Raw genomic sequence first — 23566 nt, 5'->3', positions numbered from 1 at the left:
TACAGCTTTGGGGAGGAGTCACATCTGACATCGTGGTGGGGGAGGGCAGGATAAATTTGAAAAATTGGAAAGACACAAAATCAGTGATAAGACAAATGAGTTTGAGACCTTTACTAAAAATTCTCAGTTACACGATAAACATTTTTTTGAAAAAAAAAATCAACCATATACAGGTATAATTTACATATAATTAAGTTTGCTAATCTTAAAGGTTCATTTAGGGTTCTTTTTTTAATTATGTTTTGATGTTTGTTTATTTTTGAGAGAAAGAGACAGAGTGGGAACAGGGGAGGGGCAGAGAGAGAGAGGGAGACACAGAATCTGAAGCAGGCTCCAGGCTCTGAACCGTCAGCACAGAGCCAGACACAGGGCTCAAACCCACAAACTGTGGGATCATGACCTGAGCTGAAGTTGGATGCTTAACAGACTGAGCCACCCAGGCAGCCCTAGGGATTTTTTTTTAATGTTTATTCATTTTTGAGAGAGAGAGAGAGAGAGAGAGAGAGTGTGTGCATGCATGCCTGTGGGGCAGGGGCAGGGAGAGAGGGGGACAGAGGATCCAAAGTGGGCTATGTGCTGACAGCAGATAGCCCAAGTCAGACTTGAACTCATGAACCATGAGATTGTGACCTGAGCCGAAGTAACCGATTGAGCCACTCAGGCACCCCAAGGGTTCATTGAGTTTTGACAAATGTATAGACCCTTGTAACCACCACCATTATCAAAATATGGTGTGTATATATATATAGTTTAGTTTGTTTACTATTTTGCTGTACAGTTCTGAATTTTCTTTTTTAGTTTTTTTTTTTTTTTTTTTTTTAATGTTTGTTTTTGAGAGAGAGAGCATGAGCAGGAGAGGGGCAGAGAGAGAGGGAGACACAGAATCTGAAGCAGGCTCCGGCTCCGAGCTGTCAGCACAGAGCCTGATGTGGGGCTTGAACTCATGAACTGTGAGATCATGACCTGAGCTGAAGTTGAACGCTCAACCAACTGAGCCACCAGGCGCCCCCTGAATTTTTTTTATTGTGGTAAAATATACATAATATAAAATTTACCATCTTAACTTTTTAATATACCGTTCAGTAGTATTAAGTACATTCACCTGTTGAAACCAATCTCCATAACTCTTCATTTTGCAAAAATGAAACTTTGTATCTGTTAAACAACTTCTTACGCATTTTCCCTCCTCCCAGCCCCTGATGACTGTCATTCTACTTTGTGTGTCTCTGAATATGACTAGGTACTTCATATAAATAGGATCCTATAGTATTTGTCCTTTGTGAGTAGCTCATTTCACTTTGCACAGTGTCTTCAAAAGTTCATCTGGGGGTGCCTGGGTGGATCAGTTAGGTGTCCGACTTTAGCTCAGGTCATGATCTCGCGGTTTGTGAGTTCGAGCCCCACATTGGGTTCTGTGCTGACAGCTCAGAGCCTGGAGCCTCCTTCAGATTCTGTGTCTCCCTCTCTCTGCCCTCCCCCACTCGCACTCTGTCTTTCTCTTTCTCTCTCTCAAAAATAAATAAACATTAAAAAAAATTTAAAAAAGAAAAGTTCATCTGTATTACAGCCTGTATCAGAATTTCCTTCCTTTTTAAAGGCTGAATGATATTCTATTGTATGTAATACTGCATTTTGTTTATCCAGTCATCCTAAACACCCTTGACTGGTAAACAAAGTAAAATTGAAAGCTGCTGGAAAAGACCATGTTGGCAGGCCTGCTCTCTAGCATAGTGGTTGCTCAGTAAGTATTTTCTCTTCATGGTTTGCTCATGCAAAGAAGTTTTAGGTGTTCTGGTACTACGCTTCTGGCTTTTAGTAGCCAGAAGTTTGAGGAGCGAAACTAAGTGTGAATTCCCTTCTGTGGTTGCACTCTATGTGTTAGATGACCCAAGTTCATGTAAGCTCTGAGAAAGACCTATCACTCTTACTCGGTCTGTTGGCTTTTATAACTTACCCCCACTTTACCAAATAGGACATCTGGGGCCTTGCATGGCACAGCTGCTCTCCCATGACTTCCAGGGTTAGAGTCCCGTCTAGAACTCTAGGCCTAGCTCCTGTCAAGTACTTGTCCTAACCTTTCTAACTGTCTCTCAGTGGTTTCATGCATTTTCTTCTAGTGTCAGCACAGTCTGTGTAAGGGATTGATTCTCTTGTCAAGAACTTTCTCAGGTTCTCCCATGAGCCTTTCCACAGGGGACCATCAACAATGACAAGCTAGTGCCATGAGTTAGACATGACAGGCCACTCCCCAACAAGGTTTCCTTTGTGCAGATTAGTCCTAGAGGCCCTCAGCATCAGGTAGAGTGTCAGAGCCCTGGGATGGTAGAACTTTCTCTTGTATTCTGGTGATTCTGGTGCACAGAGGCCTAGCTTCAAGAACTGGAATGACAGACGAGCGGTTGAGCAAGGGCACATTCAGACCTGATATATATTGATTTGGGTAAAAGCAAAGGTTCTATAACAGGAATCCCCCAAATAGAGGCTAAAACAAAATGGAATCTTCTTTTTCCATAATGAACGGTCCAAGAGTAGGCAAGGTTCCAGATCAGGTAGATGGCCTTTTTCCAGGATTCCATCTGTGGGCCTGGGGACTTGGGTTCCTTCTGTCTTATTGCTCTGGCATTCCATTGGGGTTCTTCTCATCTGCATGTTTGAAACAGCCTCACCTGTACCTCAACTGTTCCAGCCCCCAGAGGAAAAGAAAGACAGGAGAGAGCAGGCAGTTTTCATGGATGCACCTAACTGCGGGGAAGGCTAGCTATGTGCTCTGTTTGAACCCTGGAGTGAGGATGGAGGTGGGGTTAAGAGAATGGGGAGGTAGTTGCTGGAGGAAGTTAGCTGTCACTGTAATAGTATCTGTTGAGGTGAACTGAATCAAGTAACAGCCCTGGATTAAGATGTCAGCGACAAGCTTTTCCCTCACATTTTATAAAACCAGAAAGCTTTACCCCATATATACCAAATTAATTTCTTCTTAATGAGATGCCAGAAATCGAGGCAGGTAGAAGGTGGTCCATGTGCGGTCCTGGAAAGCCTCAGGTTATGTTCATGATTATAAACTTTGTTGTATTTCTTTTCATTTGAGGTTTCAATCAGATGGTGTTCTCTTTCTTCTTACTAAATGCCATTGCTCCTTACCCTAACCCATATTCCGGAACTTTCTCTCTTCCGAATCTCTGATCCCTGAATCATCTTTTTAAAAAAAAATTTTTAAGTAATCTCTATACACAACATGGGGTTTGAACTCACCCCTGAGATAAGGAGTCGCGTGTTCCACTGACTGAACCAACCAGGCGCCCCCTAGATCCTTCATCTTTATAGCAGTGACTTTGTACTGGAATTAAATCTGACTTCTCCTAGCAGTTCAGAAGAGGGTATAGGGTGATCTTGTTCATCATTATATGTGGAGAAAAGATCCTGGGGGCGGGGAGGGAGGTGATCCCCGTATGTGTACACATGGATAGTCTCTGTTGTCACAAGCTCTAGGTCTTCATTCTCAGAAATACTGTTCCTAAGTGGCCTGGCAGGTTTATTATTTTCAAATGCAAAACTCAGTAACTTCAGAGCATTTGTTGTCATTTAAAAAGTGACATGTGGCTATACGTACCATCTTCATGATTGACAGGGTGCACAAAGAAAGGCCAGGGTTATCTTTGTGTGGAGTAGTAGCTGGGGTTTTAGGTCTTACCTGGGAGGGCAAAAATTCTAGGGAGGAGGAAGCAAAGACTTGTGATTTTCATGCAAGAGAAGGTCTATATTGTGGCTTATATGCTCCAGTTAACAGATTTCAGACTAAGTACACCTGAAAGTTAACAGTGATCCTCATTTTTCCTGATGCAGTTAGGATTTCAGAGGTGTGTCTGGTATCTTGGATTCCTGGTACAGTCTGTGATACCCCCTTGGGGGTGATCCAGGGACCTAGGCTACCTTGATACTCTCGTCATTTCCTCTCCTTCCCCAGTGGATAGAAGGGGTGTTGGTGATTGCTGGAGTGAGAGAGGTTAGTTGTAGCTCCTTGGGAACAGAATGTTAGGTTCTGTAAGATCACTCTGGTCTATTCCATTTGTGCAGGAAGGCTTCAGTCAAGTAGGTGTGGAGGGGTACCCATATATGGAGTTGCTGATGAGTTAAGTTTGTGATTTTCTGCCGATCTGGTTTCAGTGTTTTTCAGTTGGGGGCTGGGAAGACACTGTTGACTATATCGTGGGATGATTCTTCTTTATCCCAATCATGTAGGATTGTTCGAAGCATTATAGAATGTTAGGCATTCTCGGATTCAGTGAACTAAATGTCAGTAGTACCTGTCAGTCATTGTGGCAATTAGAAAGGTCACTTCACATATCTGTCCATCTCTGAACCAAATAGGAGTAGGTAGCACCTGTCTGTGTCTTTGTTTCCAAACACTCCCTAGAGGGCACTGCCTTCCCAGCCAGGAACTCTGGGAACTGATGGGTCTTATTCAAGAAATCCACTGTTGTGTTTTCCTTCTCTCCCTCCCTCCCTTCCTTTTTTCCTTCTTTTCATTTAATGATCAAAGGTAATTATAGAAGTTTGGGGTAGTAAAGAAGAGGTAAAAGGTGAAGTTTATCTAGGGTAGTGGCTTTTAAACTTAAAATGTGTATCCCGCAGTAAGAAATACATTTTAAATTACTCACATGTATAAAATTGAAACTAAAATTTCACAGGACAGTGACTCTTTCTTAGAATGGTACACTCTGATATTTTATATTCTGTTTTTCTTTTTTCTACGATTGATTATGATGCTCACTTCGGCAGTATGTAGACTAAAATTGGAACCATATGGAGAAGATTAGTCTGGCCCCTACACAAGGATAATGCATAAATTCGTGAAGCGCTGCAACTGATTATGATCCAATAGATTAATTTAATGACCCTCTATTGGGTCAAAACTAAAACAGTGAATGATTCTGGAAGACTAAAGTGATAACACAGAGTTTTAGGTGCACATACATGTAGGCAGGGCTTTCAACAGATTCTCAAAGGGACGTGTGGTTCAAGAAAGGATCAGAATCCCCTGTTCGTTTGTTCTTTCTTTCTTATTTTTTTAAAACATTTACTTATTTTTGAGAGAGAGACAGAGTGCGAGTGGGGGAGGGGTTAGAGAGAGAGGGAGACACAGAATCCGAAGCAGCCTCCAGGCTCTGAGCTGTCAGCACAGAGCCTGATGTAGGGCTTGAACCCATGAACTGCGAGATCATGACCTGAGCTGAAGTTGGACGCTTAACCGACTGAGCCACCCAGGCACCCCAGAATCTCTGTTCTTTAACAATAAGGTTTGCTCTTTGGAATGGTGAGAATAAAAGATTTTAGAAAAATTAAAAAAAAATTATTAACAGCTTTTATGTAGATGACTTTGATTCCTACCCCCTTGCCCCGTCATCAGTGCATTTTTGTAACCGAGTGCTATTGCACACCAGGGTTATCATGCCTACTTATTAATAAGTTAAGGTTATTTTTAGTAACTCATATTTGAAGAGTACTTTGCTGCTAACAGAGTACTTTTATTTGAATTAATTCACTTAATCTGTATTAAATTCAGTGGCTAATGGCAGATAGAGGGTTAGTCTAGTTCTGCAGAGGAAGGAATGGGAATGAGTCTGGCTGAGTGACTCATCCCAGCTGCACTGCTAATCAGTGGTTGAACTGAAATCTAGTCAGGTCTTCTGACTCCAAGTCCAGTCTTACTCACTGTGAGTGAGTCCACAGTGGGAGCTTGCCTGCAAGTGGTCTCCTCAGAGACCATGGATTTATGTTCCTTTTTGCTTGGCAAATGGTGGCTCGTGGCCAAATGGCCCAAGTGGGAACTCCTGGGCCATTACAGGAGAAACCCCTGTAATGGTCCCAGGTACTCTAGAGCCCTTTCTATGTTTCCCTCCCAACAGAAGCAGACAGCATCCTGATCTGCAGCTGTGGTGTCAGCCTTGGAAACAGCACTCAGGGGAGGGGAGACCTCATTCCAAACACATCCACGTTACTGAAGCCAGGAGCAAGGAGGAAGTCCCAAGCTATAGAACTTTGAATGGGGCAGTGGAGAAGCCCTTGCCCCTGCCCCTACCCCGGTCTGTGGAGGAGTCCTATATCACCAGCGAGCACTGCTATCAGAAGCCCCGCGCCTATTACCCTGCTGTGGAGCAGAAGCTGGTGGTGGAAACACGGGGCTCTGCCCTCGACGATGCAGTCAACCCCCTCCGTGAGAACGGTGATGATTCTCTTTCTCCGCGTCTGGGCTGGCCTCTAGACCAAGACAGGAGTAGGGGGGACAGTGACTCCAAATCTAGCTCCCTAAAGGTATGTGGTTCACATGTATTTGTTCTTTTTTTTTTTTTTTTTAATGTTTATTTATTTTTGAGAGAGACAGAGACAGAATGTGAATGGATTAGGGACAGAGAGAGAGGGAGACACAGAATCTGAAGCAGGCTCCAGGCTCCAAGCTGTCAGCACAGAGCCCGACGCGGGGCTCAAACTCACAAGCGATGAGATCATGATCTGAGCCGAAGTTGGACATTTAACCGACTGAGCCACCCAGGCGCCCCCACATGTATTATTTGTTCTTAATTTAGTGTATGAATGCTTGAGTTCCCCTCCTAGGGTTCTTTGGGAGATGTTTGTTGTAAAATTGTTTTTAGTCTAAGATTGTATTTAAATGTGCTTATTGTAGGTATGTTTTTGGTCTGTAAAAATGGGTGCAAAGGCAGGAGAGACCAGGTAAACCAGAGACCATTGATTGCAGGAAATGTCCACAAAACCACATAATCACTAGGGTTTGGGGGTGGAGGTGGGAAGAAGCAAGGAGAAAAGGGTTGATTGGCACTTGATAAATGGAAGTAAGTTAGGAAAATGAGTTTTTTCCTTAACAGGGTTTACATTGTAATTCCACCTTGCTGCTGATTCTTAGCATGAGCAAAGGATGAGCCAAGTGTTTTGTTAAAAATAAGGTTTTCAGTACAATTTTGTGATAGCTTTACTCTGACATTTAACTTTGTAGCCTTGACATAAGAACAGTCCATTTCATCAGAATATTTGCTGCTTTCATCACCTTTCCCAAGAATACCTCTCAATTTTTTGTTATTTAAGTCATGCTCTTCTAGAGCCTTTTTGTGTTGTTGTCCTGCTTGTGTTATCATCTTTAACTATTCACTGGTGTTATTCTGCCCTGTCCTCGGTTGGTCAGTAGGGCTTTGTGTAATTGGAGAGCTTCTCCATCCTTGTTATCCTTCCTTTCAGACTTTACCCTGTGGTTGGCATCACCAGCTTTAGATGTGTTAGTACATACTGCCAAGTGGGGCATCCTAGATTATAAGCCCCTCAAAGGCGGGCATTGTACCTCATTCAGCCTGTGCCCTTGCCAGTGTCTAAACAGTGCTGGGCAAGGCTCGTGAGACCCAGTTTCAAGTCTGAGCTTAGACACGTACTGTGTGATACATGAGCAGGTCACTTTACCTCCTTGGATATGTCTCTTCACCTACCTGTGGGAGAGGCCAGTGACTGTGTCTTCTCCATTATTGTGCAGTGTATCTGTGAAAAGCTCTCAGCACAAAGCTTTGCATAGTCAGCTCTAAATAAATATTAGCTAGGCCGTATTTCATTTCAAATGAATGAATGAATGTATGAATGAATGAATGAATGAATGGTTGAGATCACAAACCCCAGAGAAAGTTTGTGATTCTGAAGACTAGACAGATTTCCTAGAGATAGCTGCCCCATAATAAAAAAATGAGAAAATACTGGGCCTAAGCAAGACAACTATGATTAAAAATCTCTTTCGTTGATGGCAAGCTGACCTTAAGCCAGCACTGTGTTTTATAAACCTTATCCTGTTTCATTCTCATGAACCTTTAAAATAGGTTTTACTATTTCCATCTTTCCTGTAAGGTAGCAGAGGCTCAGAGAGGCAGAAGAACTAATCCAGGCTCACACATTCAGCAGGACATGGAACGAGGACTTAACACTGCTTTGATTCCTGCCAACTAACATACTAACCCCTGTCTGCACCCACCCTGCTCTACTCTAACCTCAGGGCTCTAGAGCCATTCCGTGAGGCCTGTTTCAGACTGGGGCATTGGGCCAGTCACTGGGAAGCAGCTATGAGGCCTTGAGGCCCGTGCTGCCTTATGGTGTTTGCGATTGGTACATGCTTCTGCCTGGTGTGCAAGACAGGAGGAGAAGGAGATAGAGGTTTGGAATATTCAAGCTGCAACTGGTTTTTCAGATGGTTGCAAACACTGGCTGTTTGAGAAGGGACTGGGAACTGTCTCCACTCAGTAACTTAAATGCCATTGCATTCCTAGGTGAGGGAATATGTCTCCAAAAAGGTCCTACCTGAGGAAGCCCCGGCTCGGAAGCTGCTGGACAGAGGAGAGGGGCTGCTGAGCTCCCAGCACCAGTGGCAGTTTAACTTGCTGACCCATGTGGAATCTCTTCAGGATGAAGTCACACATAGGATGGACTCCATCGAGAAGGAGCTGGATGGTAGGACTCCTCTGGCTCTCCACAGATAGCTGTATTCTTGCCTCCTTTCTTTTCGGTCTCATCCACCCCCATCCTTCTCTCAAGATGGGCAAGCTTTACTTTTAGTATTTACCAGGCACTGCTAAGGTCTGTGTGATATCAGGAGGCCTCCTTCACTTACCCAGTGCCTTCCTCAAAGCAGAGTGGGAAAGAGTGCCTGGACTCTCTGCAGGCCGTGTGCGATCTGAGCAAACCTTTGCCAACCAAGTTCTGTGAGGAATTTCAACTTTGACTTAGTAGAGGTTTTGGATGTCTTTGAGGATTAATCTGAAGAAACCTTTTATTTCAGCCTTTCATAAAATCTAAAATGAGGCCTTTCTTCTTTATCAGTAGAGATTTAAGAACTTGACTGAGTCATTTGGATAGCCCCTGGGTATTTCTCCCAGGTGTTAGTGGTAACAGATGGGCCTTGTCATGATAAACTTGATCAAGTTCAGACTTTTGATCCCTAGAATGTCACCAGCTTGGTTTTTGAAGATAGAATTCCTTCTTGATAGTTCACTTATTTCTTAATTTTTTTGTTTCAATCTTAAAATGGAGCCAAATTTAAAAATAAATATTCCGTTTGAGGATTCTGAATATATTGTCTACTGTTACTATATTGGGGACATAAAACTACTTTCATGAAATAACTCAGAAAAATAGCATATGTTATGTGAGCTAGAGTCATGAGGGCCCATAGGTCAGGGCACGTGTATGGCTGAGGCCCTGCCAAAGAAGTGTGTGAGGGGAAACAGGAAGGCTTTCTGGAAGTCTTGGGTGTGAAGTGGAGCCTTGAAGAGAGTGAGGTTTTCTGCTGGAGAGGGGGTGACTCGGTGGGTGATGAAAGGACTGGCTTGACTGGGAAAGGGTTCCCCTGTTGGAGGAAAGTGAGAACTCTATGCCTTTATGCTTCTTTCCTGCCTCTGAGGCACTCCTGAGGAACTAGGAATGGGAGACTAATTCAGGGTCCCTTCTGAGGGCATTTCTGAAGGGGGAGTGTTTCTGTCTCTTTTACTCCTAAAAGGTTTTCTTGGGTTCCTTAGAATTGTAACTGATGCCACTGTCTGAAAACCTTGCTATTTGCTAGTTAAAAGAGGATTAAATGCCAGACTAGAAATTATGGGTTTTGAGAGAATGGCAGTAGGAGTGGTTCTGGGTCCCTGGATTAGCACTGTGGAAACAGGGAGAATGTTCTGTTGCCAGAGGAGCCTGGCCTTAGAGCAGACATCAGAGTTTACCCACTTCTTTTTTTTTTCTTTTTTAAAAAAATCTTTTAAGATTTGTTTATTTTTGAGAGAGAGTGTGATCAGGGATGGGGAGAGAGAGAGGGAGACACAGAATCCAAAGCAGGCTCCAGTCTCTGAGCTGTCAACACAGAGCCTGATGTGGGGCTCCAACCCATGAGCAGCAAGATGACCTGATCCAAAGTCAGACGCTCAACTGACGGAGCCACCCAGGTGTCCCAGATTTTACCCACTTCTTACTCACTGACTTGCTGCTCCCACCCAGTCTCATGGCCACTGTGGTGAGGAGGATAAGCCTGGACTCCCTTCTCTGACCTGCTTGAGGGCCTCTTGTGTGTCCTGCTGATCTGGGGTCACATACTCTGTTCTTGTTCTGAAACTCCAGGCTCTGAAGTGTGAAAATCAATTATAATTCTTAAAGACTTTATTCAGACAGACTTTTCTATTGTATTTTTATCAGAATCCTATTTTATTTCAGCTACAGTAGAGACAACTCTTCAGTTCATCCAAATACCATTAAGATAAACTGAGCTTTTATAAGAATTTGGATACAGTATTCCTTTTAAGAAGTAGCCTTGTAAGCTATTATATTGACTAATTTATACTTTAAAAAAGTTATTGGGGTGCCTGGGTGGCTCAGTCGGTTAAGCGTCCGACTTCAGCTCAGGTCATGATCTCACAGTCCGTGAGTGTGAGCCCCGTGTCCGGGCTCTGTGCTGACACCTCAGAGCCTGGAGGCTGCTTCAGATTCTGTGTTTTGCTGTCTCTCTGCCCCTCCCCTGCTCATGCTCTGTCTCTCTCTGTCTCAAAAATAAATAAAAACATTAAAAAAAAAAAGTTATTGTTTCAGTACTAACCATAGCTTAATAATTTAGTAGTGTAAACAGTTGTAAACAAAAGATTTTTAATGATCATGAAAATATTGAATCTTTTAGGATGAGCAATACTTTTTTTTTAAATTTTTTTTTAATGTTTATTTCTGAGAGAGAGACAGAACATGAGTGGGGGAGGGGCAGAGAGAGAGGGAGACCCAGAATCCAAAGCAGGCTCCAGGCTCCAAGCTGTCAGCACGGAGCCTGATGCGGGGCACGAACCCACGAACCACGAGATCATGACCTGAGCCGGAGTCGGACGCTCAACTGACCGAGCCACCCAGGCACCCCAGCATGAGCAATACTATTTTAAGAAAAAAATGTTACCTTAAGGGGCATTGGCCTCTATCTAGATGGTCTGAGAGAGTGTATTTGAAATGAAACTTTACCTGTGTGACCTCCTGCATTGCTTAGAATCATTACATTGCTGAGAAGCTGTTGAGCTTCCTTAAAAGAGAAATGGGGTGATGGTCCAGAACACAGTACAGAAAGAAGACTGGCCTGCTGGATGTTGGGCTCCAGAGAAGATACTAGTGGCTACTAATACATACAGTTCTGGGTCTGGTCTTCAGTCCTACAGATCTAGAGAGAAGGCTTCCACCTTAGGGTCTCTAAACCCTCCTCTTCACTAAGCTCAGAGAATACTGAGTAGCCTAGACTCTTCTAGTCTGCTGTTCTTTCTCCCTGTGCATGCCTCCCAGGTCACCATAGTGTTGGGGTATGTCTTTGGTGAACCTGGTACCAGATCTGAAGTAGTTACAAGACCATAAGAGGGGTCTCTCAGCAGTTGTAGGATCATCTTGTCAAGGACAGATGGACTGACTGACATTCTGTTGGAATTGACGCAGCGAATCCTGACTGCCTTTTTTCAACGTTTTTTATTTATTTTTGGGACAGAGAGAGAGACAGAGCATGAACGGGGGAGGGGCAGAGAGAGAGGGAGACACAGAATCGGAAACAGGCTCCAGGCTCCGAGCCATCAGCCCAGAGCCTGACTCGGGGCTCGAACTCACGGACTGCGAGATCGTGACCTGGCTGAAGTCGGACGCTTAACCGACTGCGCCACCCAGGCGCCCCTGACTGCCTTTTTTCTACACTCATCTAGATGGGCTCTTCTGGCATTGACTTTTGGCCTCTTTCTCCATTTATTCTGTTTATTCTCATGCCCTTTTGCTAAGCAGTCCCCTGTCTCCTAGTTTTTTTTTTTTTGTTTGTTTGTTGTTGTTGTTGTTGTTGTTTATGTTTGAGGGATGCAGAGAGAGAGCACAAGCAAGGGAGGTGCAGGGAGAACAGAGGATCCGAAGCAGGCTCAGATGCTGACAGCAAATAAGCCCAGTGTGGGTTTTGAACCCACAAACCATAATATCATGATCTGAGCTGAAGTTGGACACTCAACTGACTGAGCCATCCAGGTGCCCCCTTCTAGTTTTTTTCCTTAAAGACTTACTGATGTATTGAAATTGGTCACCATGGAGTTTTTCTTGCTCAGCAGGTCACTAGTACTCTCACATGACTTTGATCCTTTACTCTTGGCTTTCAAGTTCATGTCTGAAAAGGCAGTCTTATTTTTCTTATTTTCAAGTCCTTGTACTTGTTGGGATGAAGGGGAGGGACCGTTTCTCCTTCTTGGAATCCCCAAATACCAACAAGAAATCAGAGGGTGGTAGGTGAGCTCTGTGAAGCCCAAGCAGTCAGTGGGGCGCTTTGCTAGGCCGTTCCCACTGCCTTTGTTGAGTGCCTACTATGTTTCAGGCATAATTGAGTGTTAGGGATATCGTGGTTAGCAAGGCAGACTTGGCCTCTGCCCTCATGGAGCTTGATCTTGTGGTAGAGGTAGGTATTAATTAAATTATCCCATTACATATAATTATAAACCATGGTAAGTACTCCAGAGGAGGAGAACATGTGATCGCACAGCGTTCTTAACCCAGCGACCAGATTCAGGGGGTAGAGTTGGGGAAGATTTCTTTGAGAAGTAACTTATAGGGAACAAAGAATTTTGAAAGGTGGGAAGAAAGGAGGAGGGCCAAATCTGAGGATGGAAAAGGATTATGTGTGAGGCTGTAAGCTACATGAGGAACAGGCACTGGGTGCATCTTGCTCTTTCTGTACCTTTGGCTCAAGGGTCCAGAAAATGCTCAGTACAGGTTGATTTATGAACTAGAAAGGCTCCAGGCAAGCTAGGGTGAGCACAGGGCCTCCCTGGAGGGGCTGGCTTCATGTCAAAGATGTATGGTTCCAATGTGGTCTCTCCCCCAAATGCCTGAGCTTCAGGGAATGGCTTGGGGAAGAATAAACGTCTGCTATAGAGGAATCCCTGCTCTCAGAGGCAAGGCAGCTTTTTAGGTATTGAACCAATACAATCAAGATCATTAGTAATTGGACATCTTACATTAAATACTTAGAAAATAAAACCAGAGTATTCTGTGCTACTGATGATAAGAATATGAAGCAAATCAGAGCTTATAGTGATAAAAATAGACCTTTTCAAATCCCTTTAGATCTTCATTTTTCTTTTTTCTTTAAATTTTCTTTTAAAGTTTATGTATTTAGAGAGAGAGCACATGTGCTAGTACACACAAGCAGAGGAGGGACAGAGAGAGAGGGAGAGAGGATCCCAAGGAGGCTCCATGTTGTCTAGCACAGAACCTGATGCGGGGCTTGATCTCCCAAACCTCAAGATCGTGACCTGAGCCAAAACCAAGTAGGATGCTTAACTAAGCCACCCAGGCGTCCCCTAGATTCTTATTTTTCTTAACGGGAACATTAGGCTCTAAAACATTAGGCTCTCTGATGTCCAATGAGGGAAAGCCTTATAAAGAATGGGGAGTAACACTGAGAAAGGTGGGTTCTTTAAAGCCTTCTGGACTCCAGAGCTACACTAATACAGTAGTCACTAGCTATATGTGGCTATTGAATTAATTAAAATTGAATAAAATTTGAATTTAGTTACACAGTTGTACCAGCCAGGTTTTAAGTGCTCAGTTAGCTACATGTGGCTAGTGGTTACTGTATAGACAACACAGACATCAACCATTTCCACTGCAGAAAGTTCTATTAGACTGTGCTGCTCTGAAGCATTTGAACCTTGTCCTAGGGGTAATACTTTGTAGAGAGGGTGTAGAATCAGTGTCACCTGAGTGGTCCTCCCTCCTTGCCCCCTATGAGTAGTAGATGGGAGAGGGTGCTGAGATTCTTGCTGATGTTCTTACAGATGAAGTGTTGGGAACTCACTGGGTCTTCTCTCTCTTCTGCCTACAGTGTTGGAGAGCTGGCTGGACTACACTGGGGAATTGGAGCCCCCAGAGCCGCTGGCCAGGCTTCCACAGCTCAAACATTGCATCAAGCAGCTGCTGATGGACCTGGGCAAGGTGCAGCAGATTGCACTCTGCTGCTCAACATGAAACTGGGCACCCAGAACTAGTGGGGGCACAGTCCTGGGGCACCTGCAGGAGGAGCTTTGCATATTTAAATAAATAAACCTAGCATGCCGAATGCACGTGACACCGACTGACTTCAGGGATCTGGGCAGGGGTGTGATGGACATTGGACAAAGGGGCCATTTTGGCTGCTGGAGGGCAGGGCACTCTGATCTTGAAGCCTACCAAGAAGGTGGCAAATAGACTCTTGGGATTCCCTTCTGTGCACATCGTTGAATGGAGAGTGAGTGAGTCTTTTTGCACAAACTTCACTTGAAATCGTGCCACTGATAAATGGAATGAGAGCCAAAAAAGTTTAGTCGGAAACAGTTGTAAATTCAACTTGCAGCTTATTTAATTGACTTTTTTGTCAGGGTGGGGCACATGCCAAACCTTCTGGTTTCTACCTGGCATGGATTTAGGCAGCAGGCATCATTTACATTGTTCCAGCTTCATGAGAATGTCGTGACTTCCACATTCTGTGGAGGTTGGGAGGGAGTGGAGGCCTTGGCTGCCCTGCCTTCTCCTTAGGACTCTTCTTCACTTTTCTCACCACATGTCTTGCATGACTTCATGGTACCGGGGACAAGTTTTGTATGCTTTTACCCCAGAGTTGGCTGGGTTGTGTCTTTTGTATCAGAGCCCATACAGCCTGTGGAGGAACTAGAATCTCGCTGTAATAATCTAGGAGGAATTCCAAACTGAAGCAGGCAGGGTCTGGAACCCGAAGGACAGTGTTTTCTACCCACTTCTTAATATTGACAGCTTCCCAGTTCTATTTAATGTCCAAAAAATGGTTCCCAAAATTTTGAACACTTTTCACTGTAAAGATTTGTTACAAAGGATGTGGTTTGGGGAATTACCTTATTTTATATTGTTGTAAACAAACTTCAGATTCTACATGTGCCGCTTTTCTCCTTCCCAGAAGGGTGTATGTTCAGTAGTTGACGTTTTCAGAATTGTTTTAATATACTTTAACACTTTAGATTTCCTGTTTATATTTTTTTGTGAGGTCAAGGTGATTATGCTGCTTAAGGTCCAGGTACAGTTTGTACCTTTTGAGACAATATTTGTTAGTCTTGCAGGTTACTGTTCCACCTGTAATTGCTATATTGTTTTGTTTTTCCTTGCTAGACAAAGTTAAAGAAAACGTTCCATGCTTTGAGGAAATGACCCCTTTCACCATTTAGTTTACTTATCACTAAAGGCAAAAATCAAAGCACAGTTGTCCATTAACACTCACAAGTTAATTATGGGTTTATGAATCTGTAATGTTATATGCTGCAAATATTTACTATGTAAACGTGAAGTAGCCATTATCTCTATAGCAATGACAGTATCTCCAGCGACCTTCGGAATGATTAGGCCTTTAAGGCACATAGGTCATTGTGGTCTTGAAGGCCTCTGTACCAAAATCTGTTTCAGGGAATGCTCTGTCCAGTGATTTCTTCACCATTTGATATAAAATGAATTTAGGACCAGTTGACCTGCTGTAGCTTATCCATCAGAGGGAATACATGTGGCTGTGACATCTGTAGTAAAGCTGACGTGATTCCTCTACAAGAGGCTCTTTCCCATTGCTAACATTGGCGTTTCTGGTGGGGGAAGAAATGTTCAAGGAGTGTGCATGACATCTATATTTTGCATAATTTATCAGACAGCCACATTATAGAATTGTGTGTCTGAAAAGGGATGAAACAGGATGATTTTCTGTAGCCACAACTGTGAGGTATGATGACTGTTGTATTATTAGATTACTGATTTTTGTTTTCTGAAAATACATTTGAGCATCACATCTGGAGAAGCTACAACTTTAAGGGAGTCAATCTCATGTCTTTCTCAAAAATGGAAGCAGAAACTGAATTACCCTAATTTTGCCAAGTGGCTGTTACTGGGTCTATTGTTTAAATTTTGTAAAGGAAATAATCCCATTTCACTCATCATGACTTTTGTCCTTAGGAAAGCAGGGATGACTCCCAAGTTCTGATAACCTCAATGTGCTTCTCTAACTTAAAGCCATGTTGAGGGGCTCCATCCCCAATTCCTGGGTCAAGTTGAATTAACCCCAAGTTGGAGCACTGGAAACTGTTATTTGCAAAGATTACTGTTACCGTTTAGAAATATGTACACTACCTAAGTTTTCTTTTGAGAAAAACTATCCACCTATAAAAAATTGCCTTGACAAAAACAGTTCTGGTTTGACTAATCATTTTGTTTCTTTAAATGGTGTTATGCAAGGTGGACCCTTGATGAGCCAACATTGCACTGTGGATACATATCTATGTTTACGCGCTATTAGAACAGAAGGCGCTGTATATAGAAATGTTGCTTTGAAGCAATATTTGCAAAACATGCAAACTTCTGTATCTGTATTTGGAAAAAAATAAAACAGGTTTTTGTTGCTATGTTTCAATCATGTTACTATAAAGTTCTGTACCCTTTTAATGTGCATTACATAATTTTCTATAAACCTTACTTTTTAAAGGAAGTCTGCTTTTACACTGTAAACAGATTTATCTTCTGCAGGGAGGCAAATGCAAGCTTAAGATCCTAAATTCCAAGAAAGCATGCAAAAGAATTTTGAATTCATCTAAGGGTCTTTAATAATTTCAAAAGTAAAATGCCCCTACACCAGCCTCTAACCCAGTCTGGCTCATGCTTTGTGGTGTGAGCTGCAGGCTTATTAAATTACAATTGTTGAGAGCAGTTAAGGGAAGATAGGTCTGGCCTTCCTCATATTAAGAGATGGCACCCATTGCAATTGGGACCTTTCTGAGGCCAATCCAAACTGCCTACAGACCCCAATTAGTTCCTTCCTGGGTGGGCACAAGACTTAAGGAAGAGGAGGCTTTAAGATTTCACAACAGAGCTTGTGAATTACAATGTTGCCAAATTCTTCTCTAAGCAATTGCTCATTAAAAAAAAATAAAGGGGGGCAGTTGGAGAGACATTAAAATGAGTAGAACCGGCAATAAAATAATTCGTTAGTTCACACCAGTTGTTAAATCTTAGGGGCCTAAAATATGGCAGGAATCACTTTGGAGACTTAAACCAAAGCTCGCAAGGAGCTCTCCAAAAGGACCTGCATTAAACACTAAAATAGCCCTCTGGCTTGGGTCTTTTGGGAAGCCCGTGCCCCAAGGGCAGGTTGATGGCCGAATTGCTCTTTGCCTGCCACAACCACTTTCCACTACCTTTTTAGGTAGGAAAACAAATTTCATATTCTAGTGAGACATCGGGGCGAATACGGAACCCAGAATGTTAAAACCCTTTCCGTAGACTCCCAACTAAACAAAGGAATCCCAAGTGGGGTCCTGTGAGGCGAGGAGAAAAATTTTCCAGATGCGGAGGCCCAGGCCTAGCCAACACGTTAATGATCCCACAAAACGAGCAAATGCCAAGTGGACAGAAAACAAAGGCTTTATTCTCATGGGCTCCCAACTTGGCCTCGCCACCAGCCAAAAAGGAGGTCGCAAGTAAATAGGCTCGGGAAAACAAACCTAGTAAAGGACGAACGAAAGGGACATATCTGACGACTGGAGCTGCCCAAAAGTCATTTCTCAGGAACGCGTAACGGAGAGCCAGGTTCAGCCCCCGGACTCGATAGTGGCCCCAGTCCAGAGAACTCCCGAGCCCGGCCGCCCGAAGCTCCGCCGCTCAGCCCGTGATGCGCACATCGGAGCGGCGGCGAAGCCGCCGAGCCCGCGCCGCCTCGGGCAGGATGGCGAGCAGCTGCTCCTGCACCAGCATCTCCACGATCTGCTCCTTCGTGCGAATGTCGGGTCGCAGCCATTGGCGCGAGAGCTCCCGCAGCTGCCGGAACGCCTCCCGCGGGCCTGCGGCATCCTGGTAGCGGAACTGCCGGAAACGCTGGCGGAACGTCTCGGGGCCGGGTCGGGAGCCGCCAGGCTGTGGAGGGGAGCGCGGAGCGGCTTCGGCACGCGGCGGGGAGTCCAAGGCTGCGGGCCTCAGAGGCAGCTCGAGGGCCGCGGAGGCAGCCGCGGGAGGCGTAGGAATCCCTTCAGACACCGCGGCGCTAGGACTGGAGGGTTCGGGGGCAGACGGTAGGGCCTTAGGGCTCGACGAGGACGCCGCAAAGTTACGCTCCGGACCTGAGCTCAGGCCGGCTCCTTCTTCCTCCTCTGGCGGCGACTTGAGGCCCGCAGCTGCCGCCAAGCTCGGCTCCGTCGCAGCCATGACTCCTAACTCCGGACCTCACCCTTTGTTCCGCAGGCGTGGGCTCAGCACTGCGTCTGCGCGGGAGCTGGCTGAGGAGGGAGACGTTTCGCGCGTCAAGGCCCATCCCACAAGGCCTCCAGGCAGGCGGGCGGGGGAGGGCCAACAGCGCGCCCAGCTCACCAACTCCCCAAAAAGACTCGAGGCTGCCGGAAGCGGAAGTCTCCATTAGCTTCTAGGATGAGTTCGGCGCCAGAGGGCCCGGAAGCCGAGTCCCAGCTCCCGGAAGCGGCGCCCCCTAGCGTCAGCGAGTCGAGTCAGGAGGTGGATGTGACGGGGGAGCGGCGGCGTTCCCAGCTAGGCGTGCGCTGGGCTTTTCTTCACGAGGGCTCCTCCCAGCACCAGTTAAAGGAGTCGGGAGTCTGAGGAGGAGAGGGAGGAAGACGAGCCGGAGGAGGAGGAGGAGCTCCGAGGGGTCTTTATCCACTTCGGCCCGCAGGTGATCCGCACCTACCGCTGCTTGCACGCCTCCTTACTTGACCCTGACTAGGATGATAGCGAGCCACGGTTTCGCTGGGGCCGGCGTCCGACCGGTGGCGGGAGCGGGATGGCGGGACGGAGGTCGGGCACTAGGGAAGGTCTCGACCCGGGGAAGTCCTCTCTCCCTCAAAAGAGGAGGGTAGTGGCACTTGCCTTATTGACAGGATGACAAAATACAAGGGTGTGTGAAGATCCCCAACACACATAGTAAGACTTGCCCCTGCCATGGCACAAAATGTATGCTCAAGAACTGTGCCATAATTATTTTTTGCGTGTCCTTTGAAACCAGGGGACAAGTGCCTCTGTTCTGCTTTTAACATTAAGATTAGTAAATAGACTGTAGATGCCTTGCCCCATATGGTGGCCACTAGCCGCATGGGCTTACTGAGTCCTTGAAATGTGGCTAGTCGGAATTGAGATGTGTTGTAATGTAAAATACACACAGGAAGATATAGTACCAAAAAAAAAAAGGTAAAATATCTCAGTATTTTTTACATTGATAACATGTTAGGTTGATAATATTTTGCGTATGTTGGGTCAAATAAAGTGTATTATTAAAATTAACCTGTGTCATTTTACTTTTTAAATGTGACTACTAGAAAATTTTAAATTATGTGTATGGTTTGCACTGCGGCTCCCTTGGTGGTGTCCCCCACTTCAGACTTGTTGAGAGGATTAAATCATTAAAGCCCTTGGGAAGAAAGGGCTTTTTAAATGTTTGTTACCGACTTCATTAGGTAGATTGCTATTTCTGAGCTACAGTTCTTTTATCTTTAAGATGTGGAGGTAATAAAATTTACCTCAGAAATCATGAGAATTCAGTGAGACAGTGCATATAAAAGCATGTAGCTCTGACAACCCTTCAGTAAGTGATATATTCTATTTGACAGCTGACTCACAATTATGTTTTGTATTGCCATTTCACAGGGAGGGAAACTAAGGCCCAGAGACAGAAGCCTCACGTGAAGGGTTTTGTATCTGCTTTGTGCAGAAGGAGTGGGCCTGTTTACTGTAACTTGCAATACACCAGCAGCCCTGATAGAAAATTTGCCTCCCCCATAGGATGTGCTCTCTTGGATAGGTAGAAGTGGATCCTCACAGAACAGTTTTCACAGCCTAAACACCTTGAAAGTCATGTAGTGGGTCTTGAATATTTTTTAGTTATTGACGTTTAAAATTGGGAGATTTCACATGCAAATCTGATCTCTGGCTTTTGTGAGAAAGTGGATGAGCTGAACACATTGGTCCCACCCACATTCCTGCCAATCAACAATTACTTAGAGCTGAGTAGCATTCTTTTAGACAAAGATGCTCAGTCCTGTCCTGAGGATGGCCTCAATCCCCACCACTCCTTTTTGTCTCTGAAACAGAATGCTGTTTATATTTACTATTGCTTTCATGTTGTTTTCCTTAAAGGTGATATTTTTCTTTATTTCCAGAGGTGGGAAAACAGAGGGGTAGAGTTTGTTAGGCCTACTAGCTTCAAACCTTTACTTCTGCCTCGTCCCTTGGCATTTTGATTCACTGCCCTGAGTGAACCAACCAACAGTCCTATTCCCTGGGTGGTAACAGGCAGTCAGTATCCAGGGCTAAGAGAGCACATCAAACCTTGCTGCAAGGATGAAGAGTCATGGAAGACTTTACTGGGGAGGAGAACTTTAAATTGAGATTCAAGAAAAAGGGTGGATTTAGGGGCATTCTAGGTAGAAGGCATTGCCAGTGCTGAGGCACAGAGTGAATGGGAGCAAAACTTTGTGGAAACTTTAGACTACAGGAGGGAGTGGCCAGGGTCTGGGAAAGGGATAAAAGCTGAGGTTGGAAGGTCATTTGGAAGTTAAATCATAGCCTAGAGTTCCATGTTGAAAAATTGAATCCTTGAACTCTCAGGAAAGGGAGTGAACTCTGTGGTCCATGAAATCACAGAATGTTAGATCTCTAGTCCATTCCTTGCATCCCTATTAGAATAATGAAATATTAGAAATGGAGAGATCTTGGAGATCTGCTAGAATTATGGAATGTTAGAATGGAAAGGACCTTAGACATCAAATCCAAAAATTAGATTCAGTTATTCTGAACTGTATGGGTGAGTAAGCCCCCAGAATCTGAAAAAAAAAAAAAGTTACAGTATCTCTTCTGGAATTTTTGTACATCTGCATATAATTTCAGGTGGTTTCCAGATATCCTTGAACCCACCCACAGGGCCCAGGTTAAGTTTAAAATATATTTATATGTGTTCCATTCTCCTGAATTTTCCAGGTTAAGAAGTCAGTGCACCACAAGGAAATGGATTGGTCCAAACTAAAAAAACTAGTAAGTGTTTCCATGAGAACAGAATTCTTTTGACTTGTAGTACAATGTTCTTACCATATTAGGCCTTTTCATTAGCACTAGTTTGGAAGCTCACTTGGGATCCTAAATGATGCATCTCCTATCACTTAGCTTTCAACACAAGGCCGAATTCCCAGTTGACTCTCAGGAAATGTTGAATCAAGGAAAGAGGCAAGCAGTTGGTTTCATCTCTGCAGGGGAGCTCTAATATGACTCCCATACTCTTTCAGACACTGGTGTCTTTTGATAGTGTACTGTTGACGGTTGTGGTATAGAAGCCTGGATACATTTTTTTTTATATGGAAATAACCATAGATTCATAGAAAGTTGCAAAAATAGAACAGAGAGGTCTCATGCACACTTCACCCAATTTCCCCCAGTGGTAATGCCCTACATAACCATAATACAATGTCAAAGCCAGGAAATTGACAATGATAGAAGCCACAGAGTTTATTCAGATTTCACCAATTTTATAAGTACTCATTTGTATATGTATGCAGGCTTATGCAGTTTTATCATGCAGCTGTACCACAATCAATATCTAGAAACATTTGATGAGCACTAAAATCCTGTAACCAAACTAAAGTGAGTTTGACTCTTAATGAATCACAGAGACCACACCACGTAGAGTAGTCTCACAAAGTAAACTTTATTTGCAGCAACTAAGGAGATCATGGGTAATAACTTCTGAAGCTGTGACTCCCTAAGCAAAGATGAATGGATTCCTTTTATTTGGGGTTAGGATGAATATTTAGATAAGGAGGGCCTTGTCATCACATGTTAGAGGTGGGCATAAGATTGTGCATGCACCTTAAGGATCCACGCCTATACATGCAGTGTATATTATGTAAATGAGGCTTGTGCTCCTCCTTGAGTGGAGATTTTAGTATTATCATGTTTGTTTGTTTATTTTTTTTTTTTAATTTTACTTTTTATTTTTTAAAATTTCATTCAAATTAGCATATAGTGCAACAATGATTTCAAGAGTAGATTCCTTAGTGCCCCTTACCCATTTAGCCCATCCCCCTTCCCACAACCCCTCCAGTAACCCTCAGTTTGTTCTCCATATTTATGAGTCTCTTCTGTTTTGTCCCCTCCCTGTTTTTATATTATTTTTGTTTCCCTTCCCTTATGTTCATCTGTTTTGTCTCTTAAAGTCCTCATATGAGTGAAGTCATACGATTTTTGTCTTTCTCTGATTGACTAATTTCACTTAGCACAATACCCTCCAATTCCATCCATGTAGTTGCAGATGGCAAGATTTCATTCTTTTTGATTGCTGAGTAATACCCCATTGTATATATATACCACATCTTCTTTATCCATTCATCCATTGATGGACATTTGGGCCCTTTCCATACTTTGGCTATTGTTGATAGTGCTGCTATAAACATGGGGTTGCATGTGTCCCTTCGAAACAACACACCTGTATCCCATGGATAAATGCCTAGTAGTGCAATTGCTGGGTCGTAGGGTAGTTCTATTTTTAGTCTTTTGAGGAACCTCCATACTGTTTTCCAGACTGGCTGCACCAGCTGGCATTCCCACCAACAATGCAAAAGAGATCCTCTTTTTCCGCATCCTTGCCAACATCTGTTGTTGCCTGAGTTGTTAATGTTAGCCATTCTGACAGGTGTAAGGTAAAGGTAGTATCTCATTGTGGTTTTGATTTGTATTTCCCTGATGATGAGTGATGTTAAGCATTTTTTTCATGTGTCAGTTGGCCATCTGCATGTCTTCTTTGGAGAAGTGTCTATTCATGTCCTTTGCCCATTTCTTCACTGGATTATTTGTTTTTTGGGTGTTGAGTTTAGTAAGTTCTTTATAGATTTTGGATACTAACCCTTTATCTGATATGTCATTTGCAAATATCTTCTCCCATTATGTCGGCTTGCCTTTAGTTTTGCTGATTGTTTCCTGTTTATTTATTTTTTGAGAGAGAGAGACACAGAGTGCGAGCTGGGGAGGGGCAGAGAGAGAGAGGGAGATAGAGAATCTGAAGCAGGCTCCAGGCTCTGCACTGTCAGCACAGAGCTTCACGTGGGACTCGAACTTATGAACTGTGAGGTCATGATTTGAGCCAACATCAGACGCTTAACCAGCTGAGCCATCCAGGTGCCCCAAGATTTTAGTATTATAGTGAGGTGAAGGTAACAGTTGGTCACCCCATGGTCCATCTGCACAGGTGTGAGTCAGGATTGTGTTCAGACTGGTCTGGGTGATCTGGGCCTGCTGCAACTCTTTGTCCAGGAAGTTGTTATTGCTTGAGGGTTAGTTTTTGTTCCCACCACAGGGATGTTATGCCCCTTGGGGTCTTTTGCCTGAATTAAAGATAAGCTGGAAAGAAGAACTTAAGGAAAAATGTGGGACAAAGGTTGGTGAGTACAAGCAGGTAGGCAGTAAAAGTCGGGTCTTCGGGTCTGGCTCTGACAATCCCTTTATAATTGCTACCACTTTATAGTTACACCCATTCCTC

At 44.0% G+C, this 23566-nt stretch overlaps 2 protein-coding genes and 1 non-coding gene across 3 annotated transcripts in view; 2 read left to right on the top strand and 1 right to left on the bottom strand.

The window, feature by feature from the left end:
- Nucleotides 1–16459, top strand: part of PHF20 (PHD finger protein 20) — a 46346-nt gene extending 29887 nt beyond the window's left edge. Inside the window, exons 7-9 of the mRNA XM_049650873.1 lie at nt 5904–6309; nt 8310–8490; nt 13889–16459. Coding sequence (XP_049506830.1) covers nt 5904–6309; nt 8310–8490; nt 13889–14031 — 730 coding nt within the window. The 3' untranslated portion in view covers nt 14032–16459. The remainder of the gene's footprint in view (nt 1–5903; nt 6310–8309; nt 8491–13888) is intronic.
- Nucleotides 4761–4867, top strand: LOC125937168 (U6 spliceosomal RNA). The gene has a single exon (XR_007462270.1). It is a non-coding gene; the product is annotated as a U6 spliceosomal RNA (small nuclear RNA).
- A 991-nt stretch (nt 16460–17450) lies between the features above and the next one.
- On the bottom strand, nt 17451–18410 carry SCAND1 (SCAN domain containing 1). Its single transcript, XM_049650874.1, has one exon. The coding sequence runs from the start codon at nt 18241–18243 to the stop codon at nt 17704–17706; it is 540 nt and encodes a 179-aa protein (XP_049506831.1). The 5' UTR covers nt 18244–18410; the 3' UTR covers nt 17451–17703.
- Nucleotides 18411–23566: the final 5156 nt, after the last annotated feature.

This window comes from Panthera uncia (genome assembly GCF_023721935.1).
Source record: "Panthera uncia isolate 11264 chromosome A3 unlocalized genomic scaffold, Puncia_PCG_1.0 HiC_scaffold_11, whole genome shotgun sequence".
In the NCBI taxonomy this organism is placed as follows: domain Eukaryota; kingdom Metazoa; phylum Chordata; class Mammalia; order Carnivora; family Felidae; genus Panthera; species Panthera uncia.
Note: the sequence above shows the minus strand (reverse complement) of the source record. Positions and strands in the feature narration are given on the sequence as shown.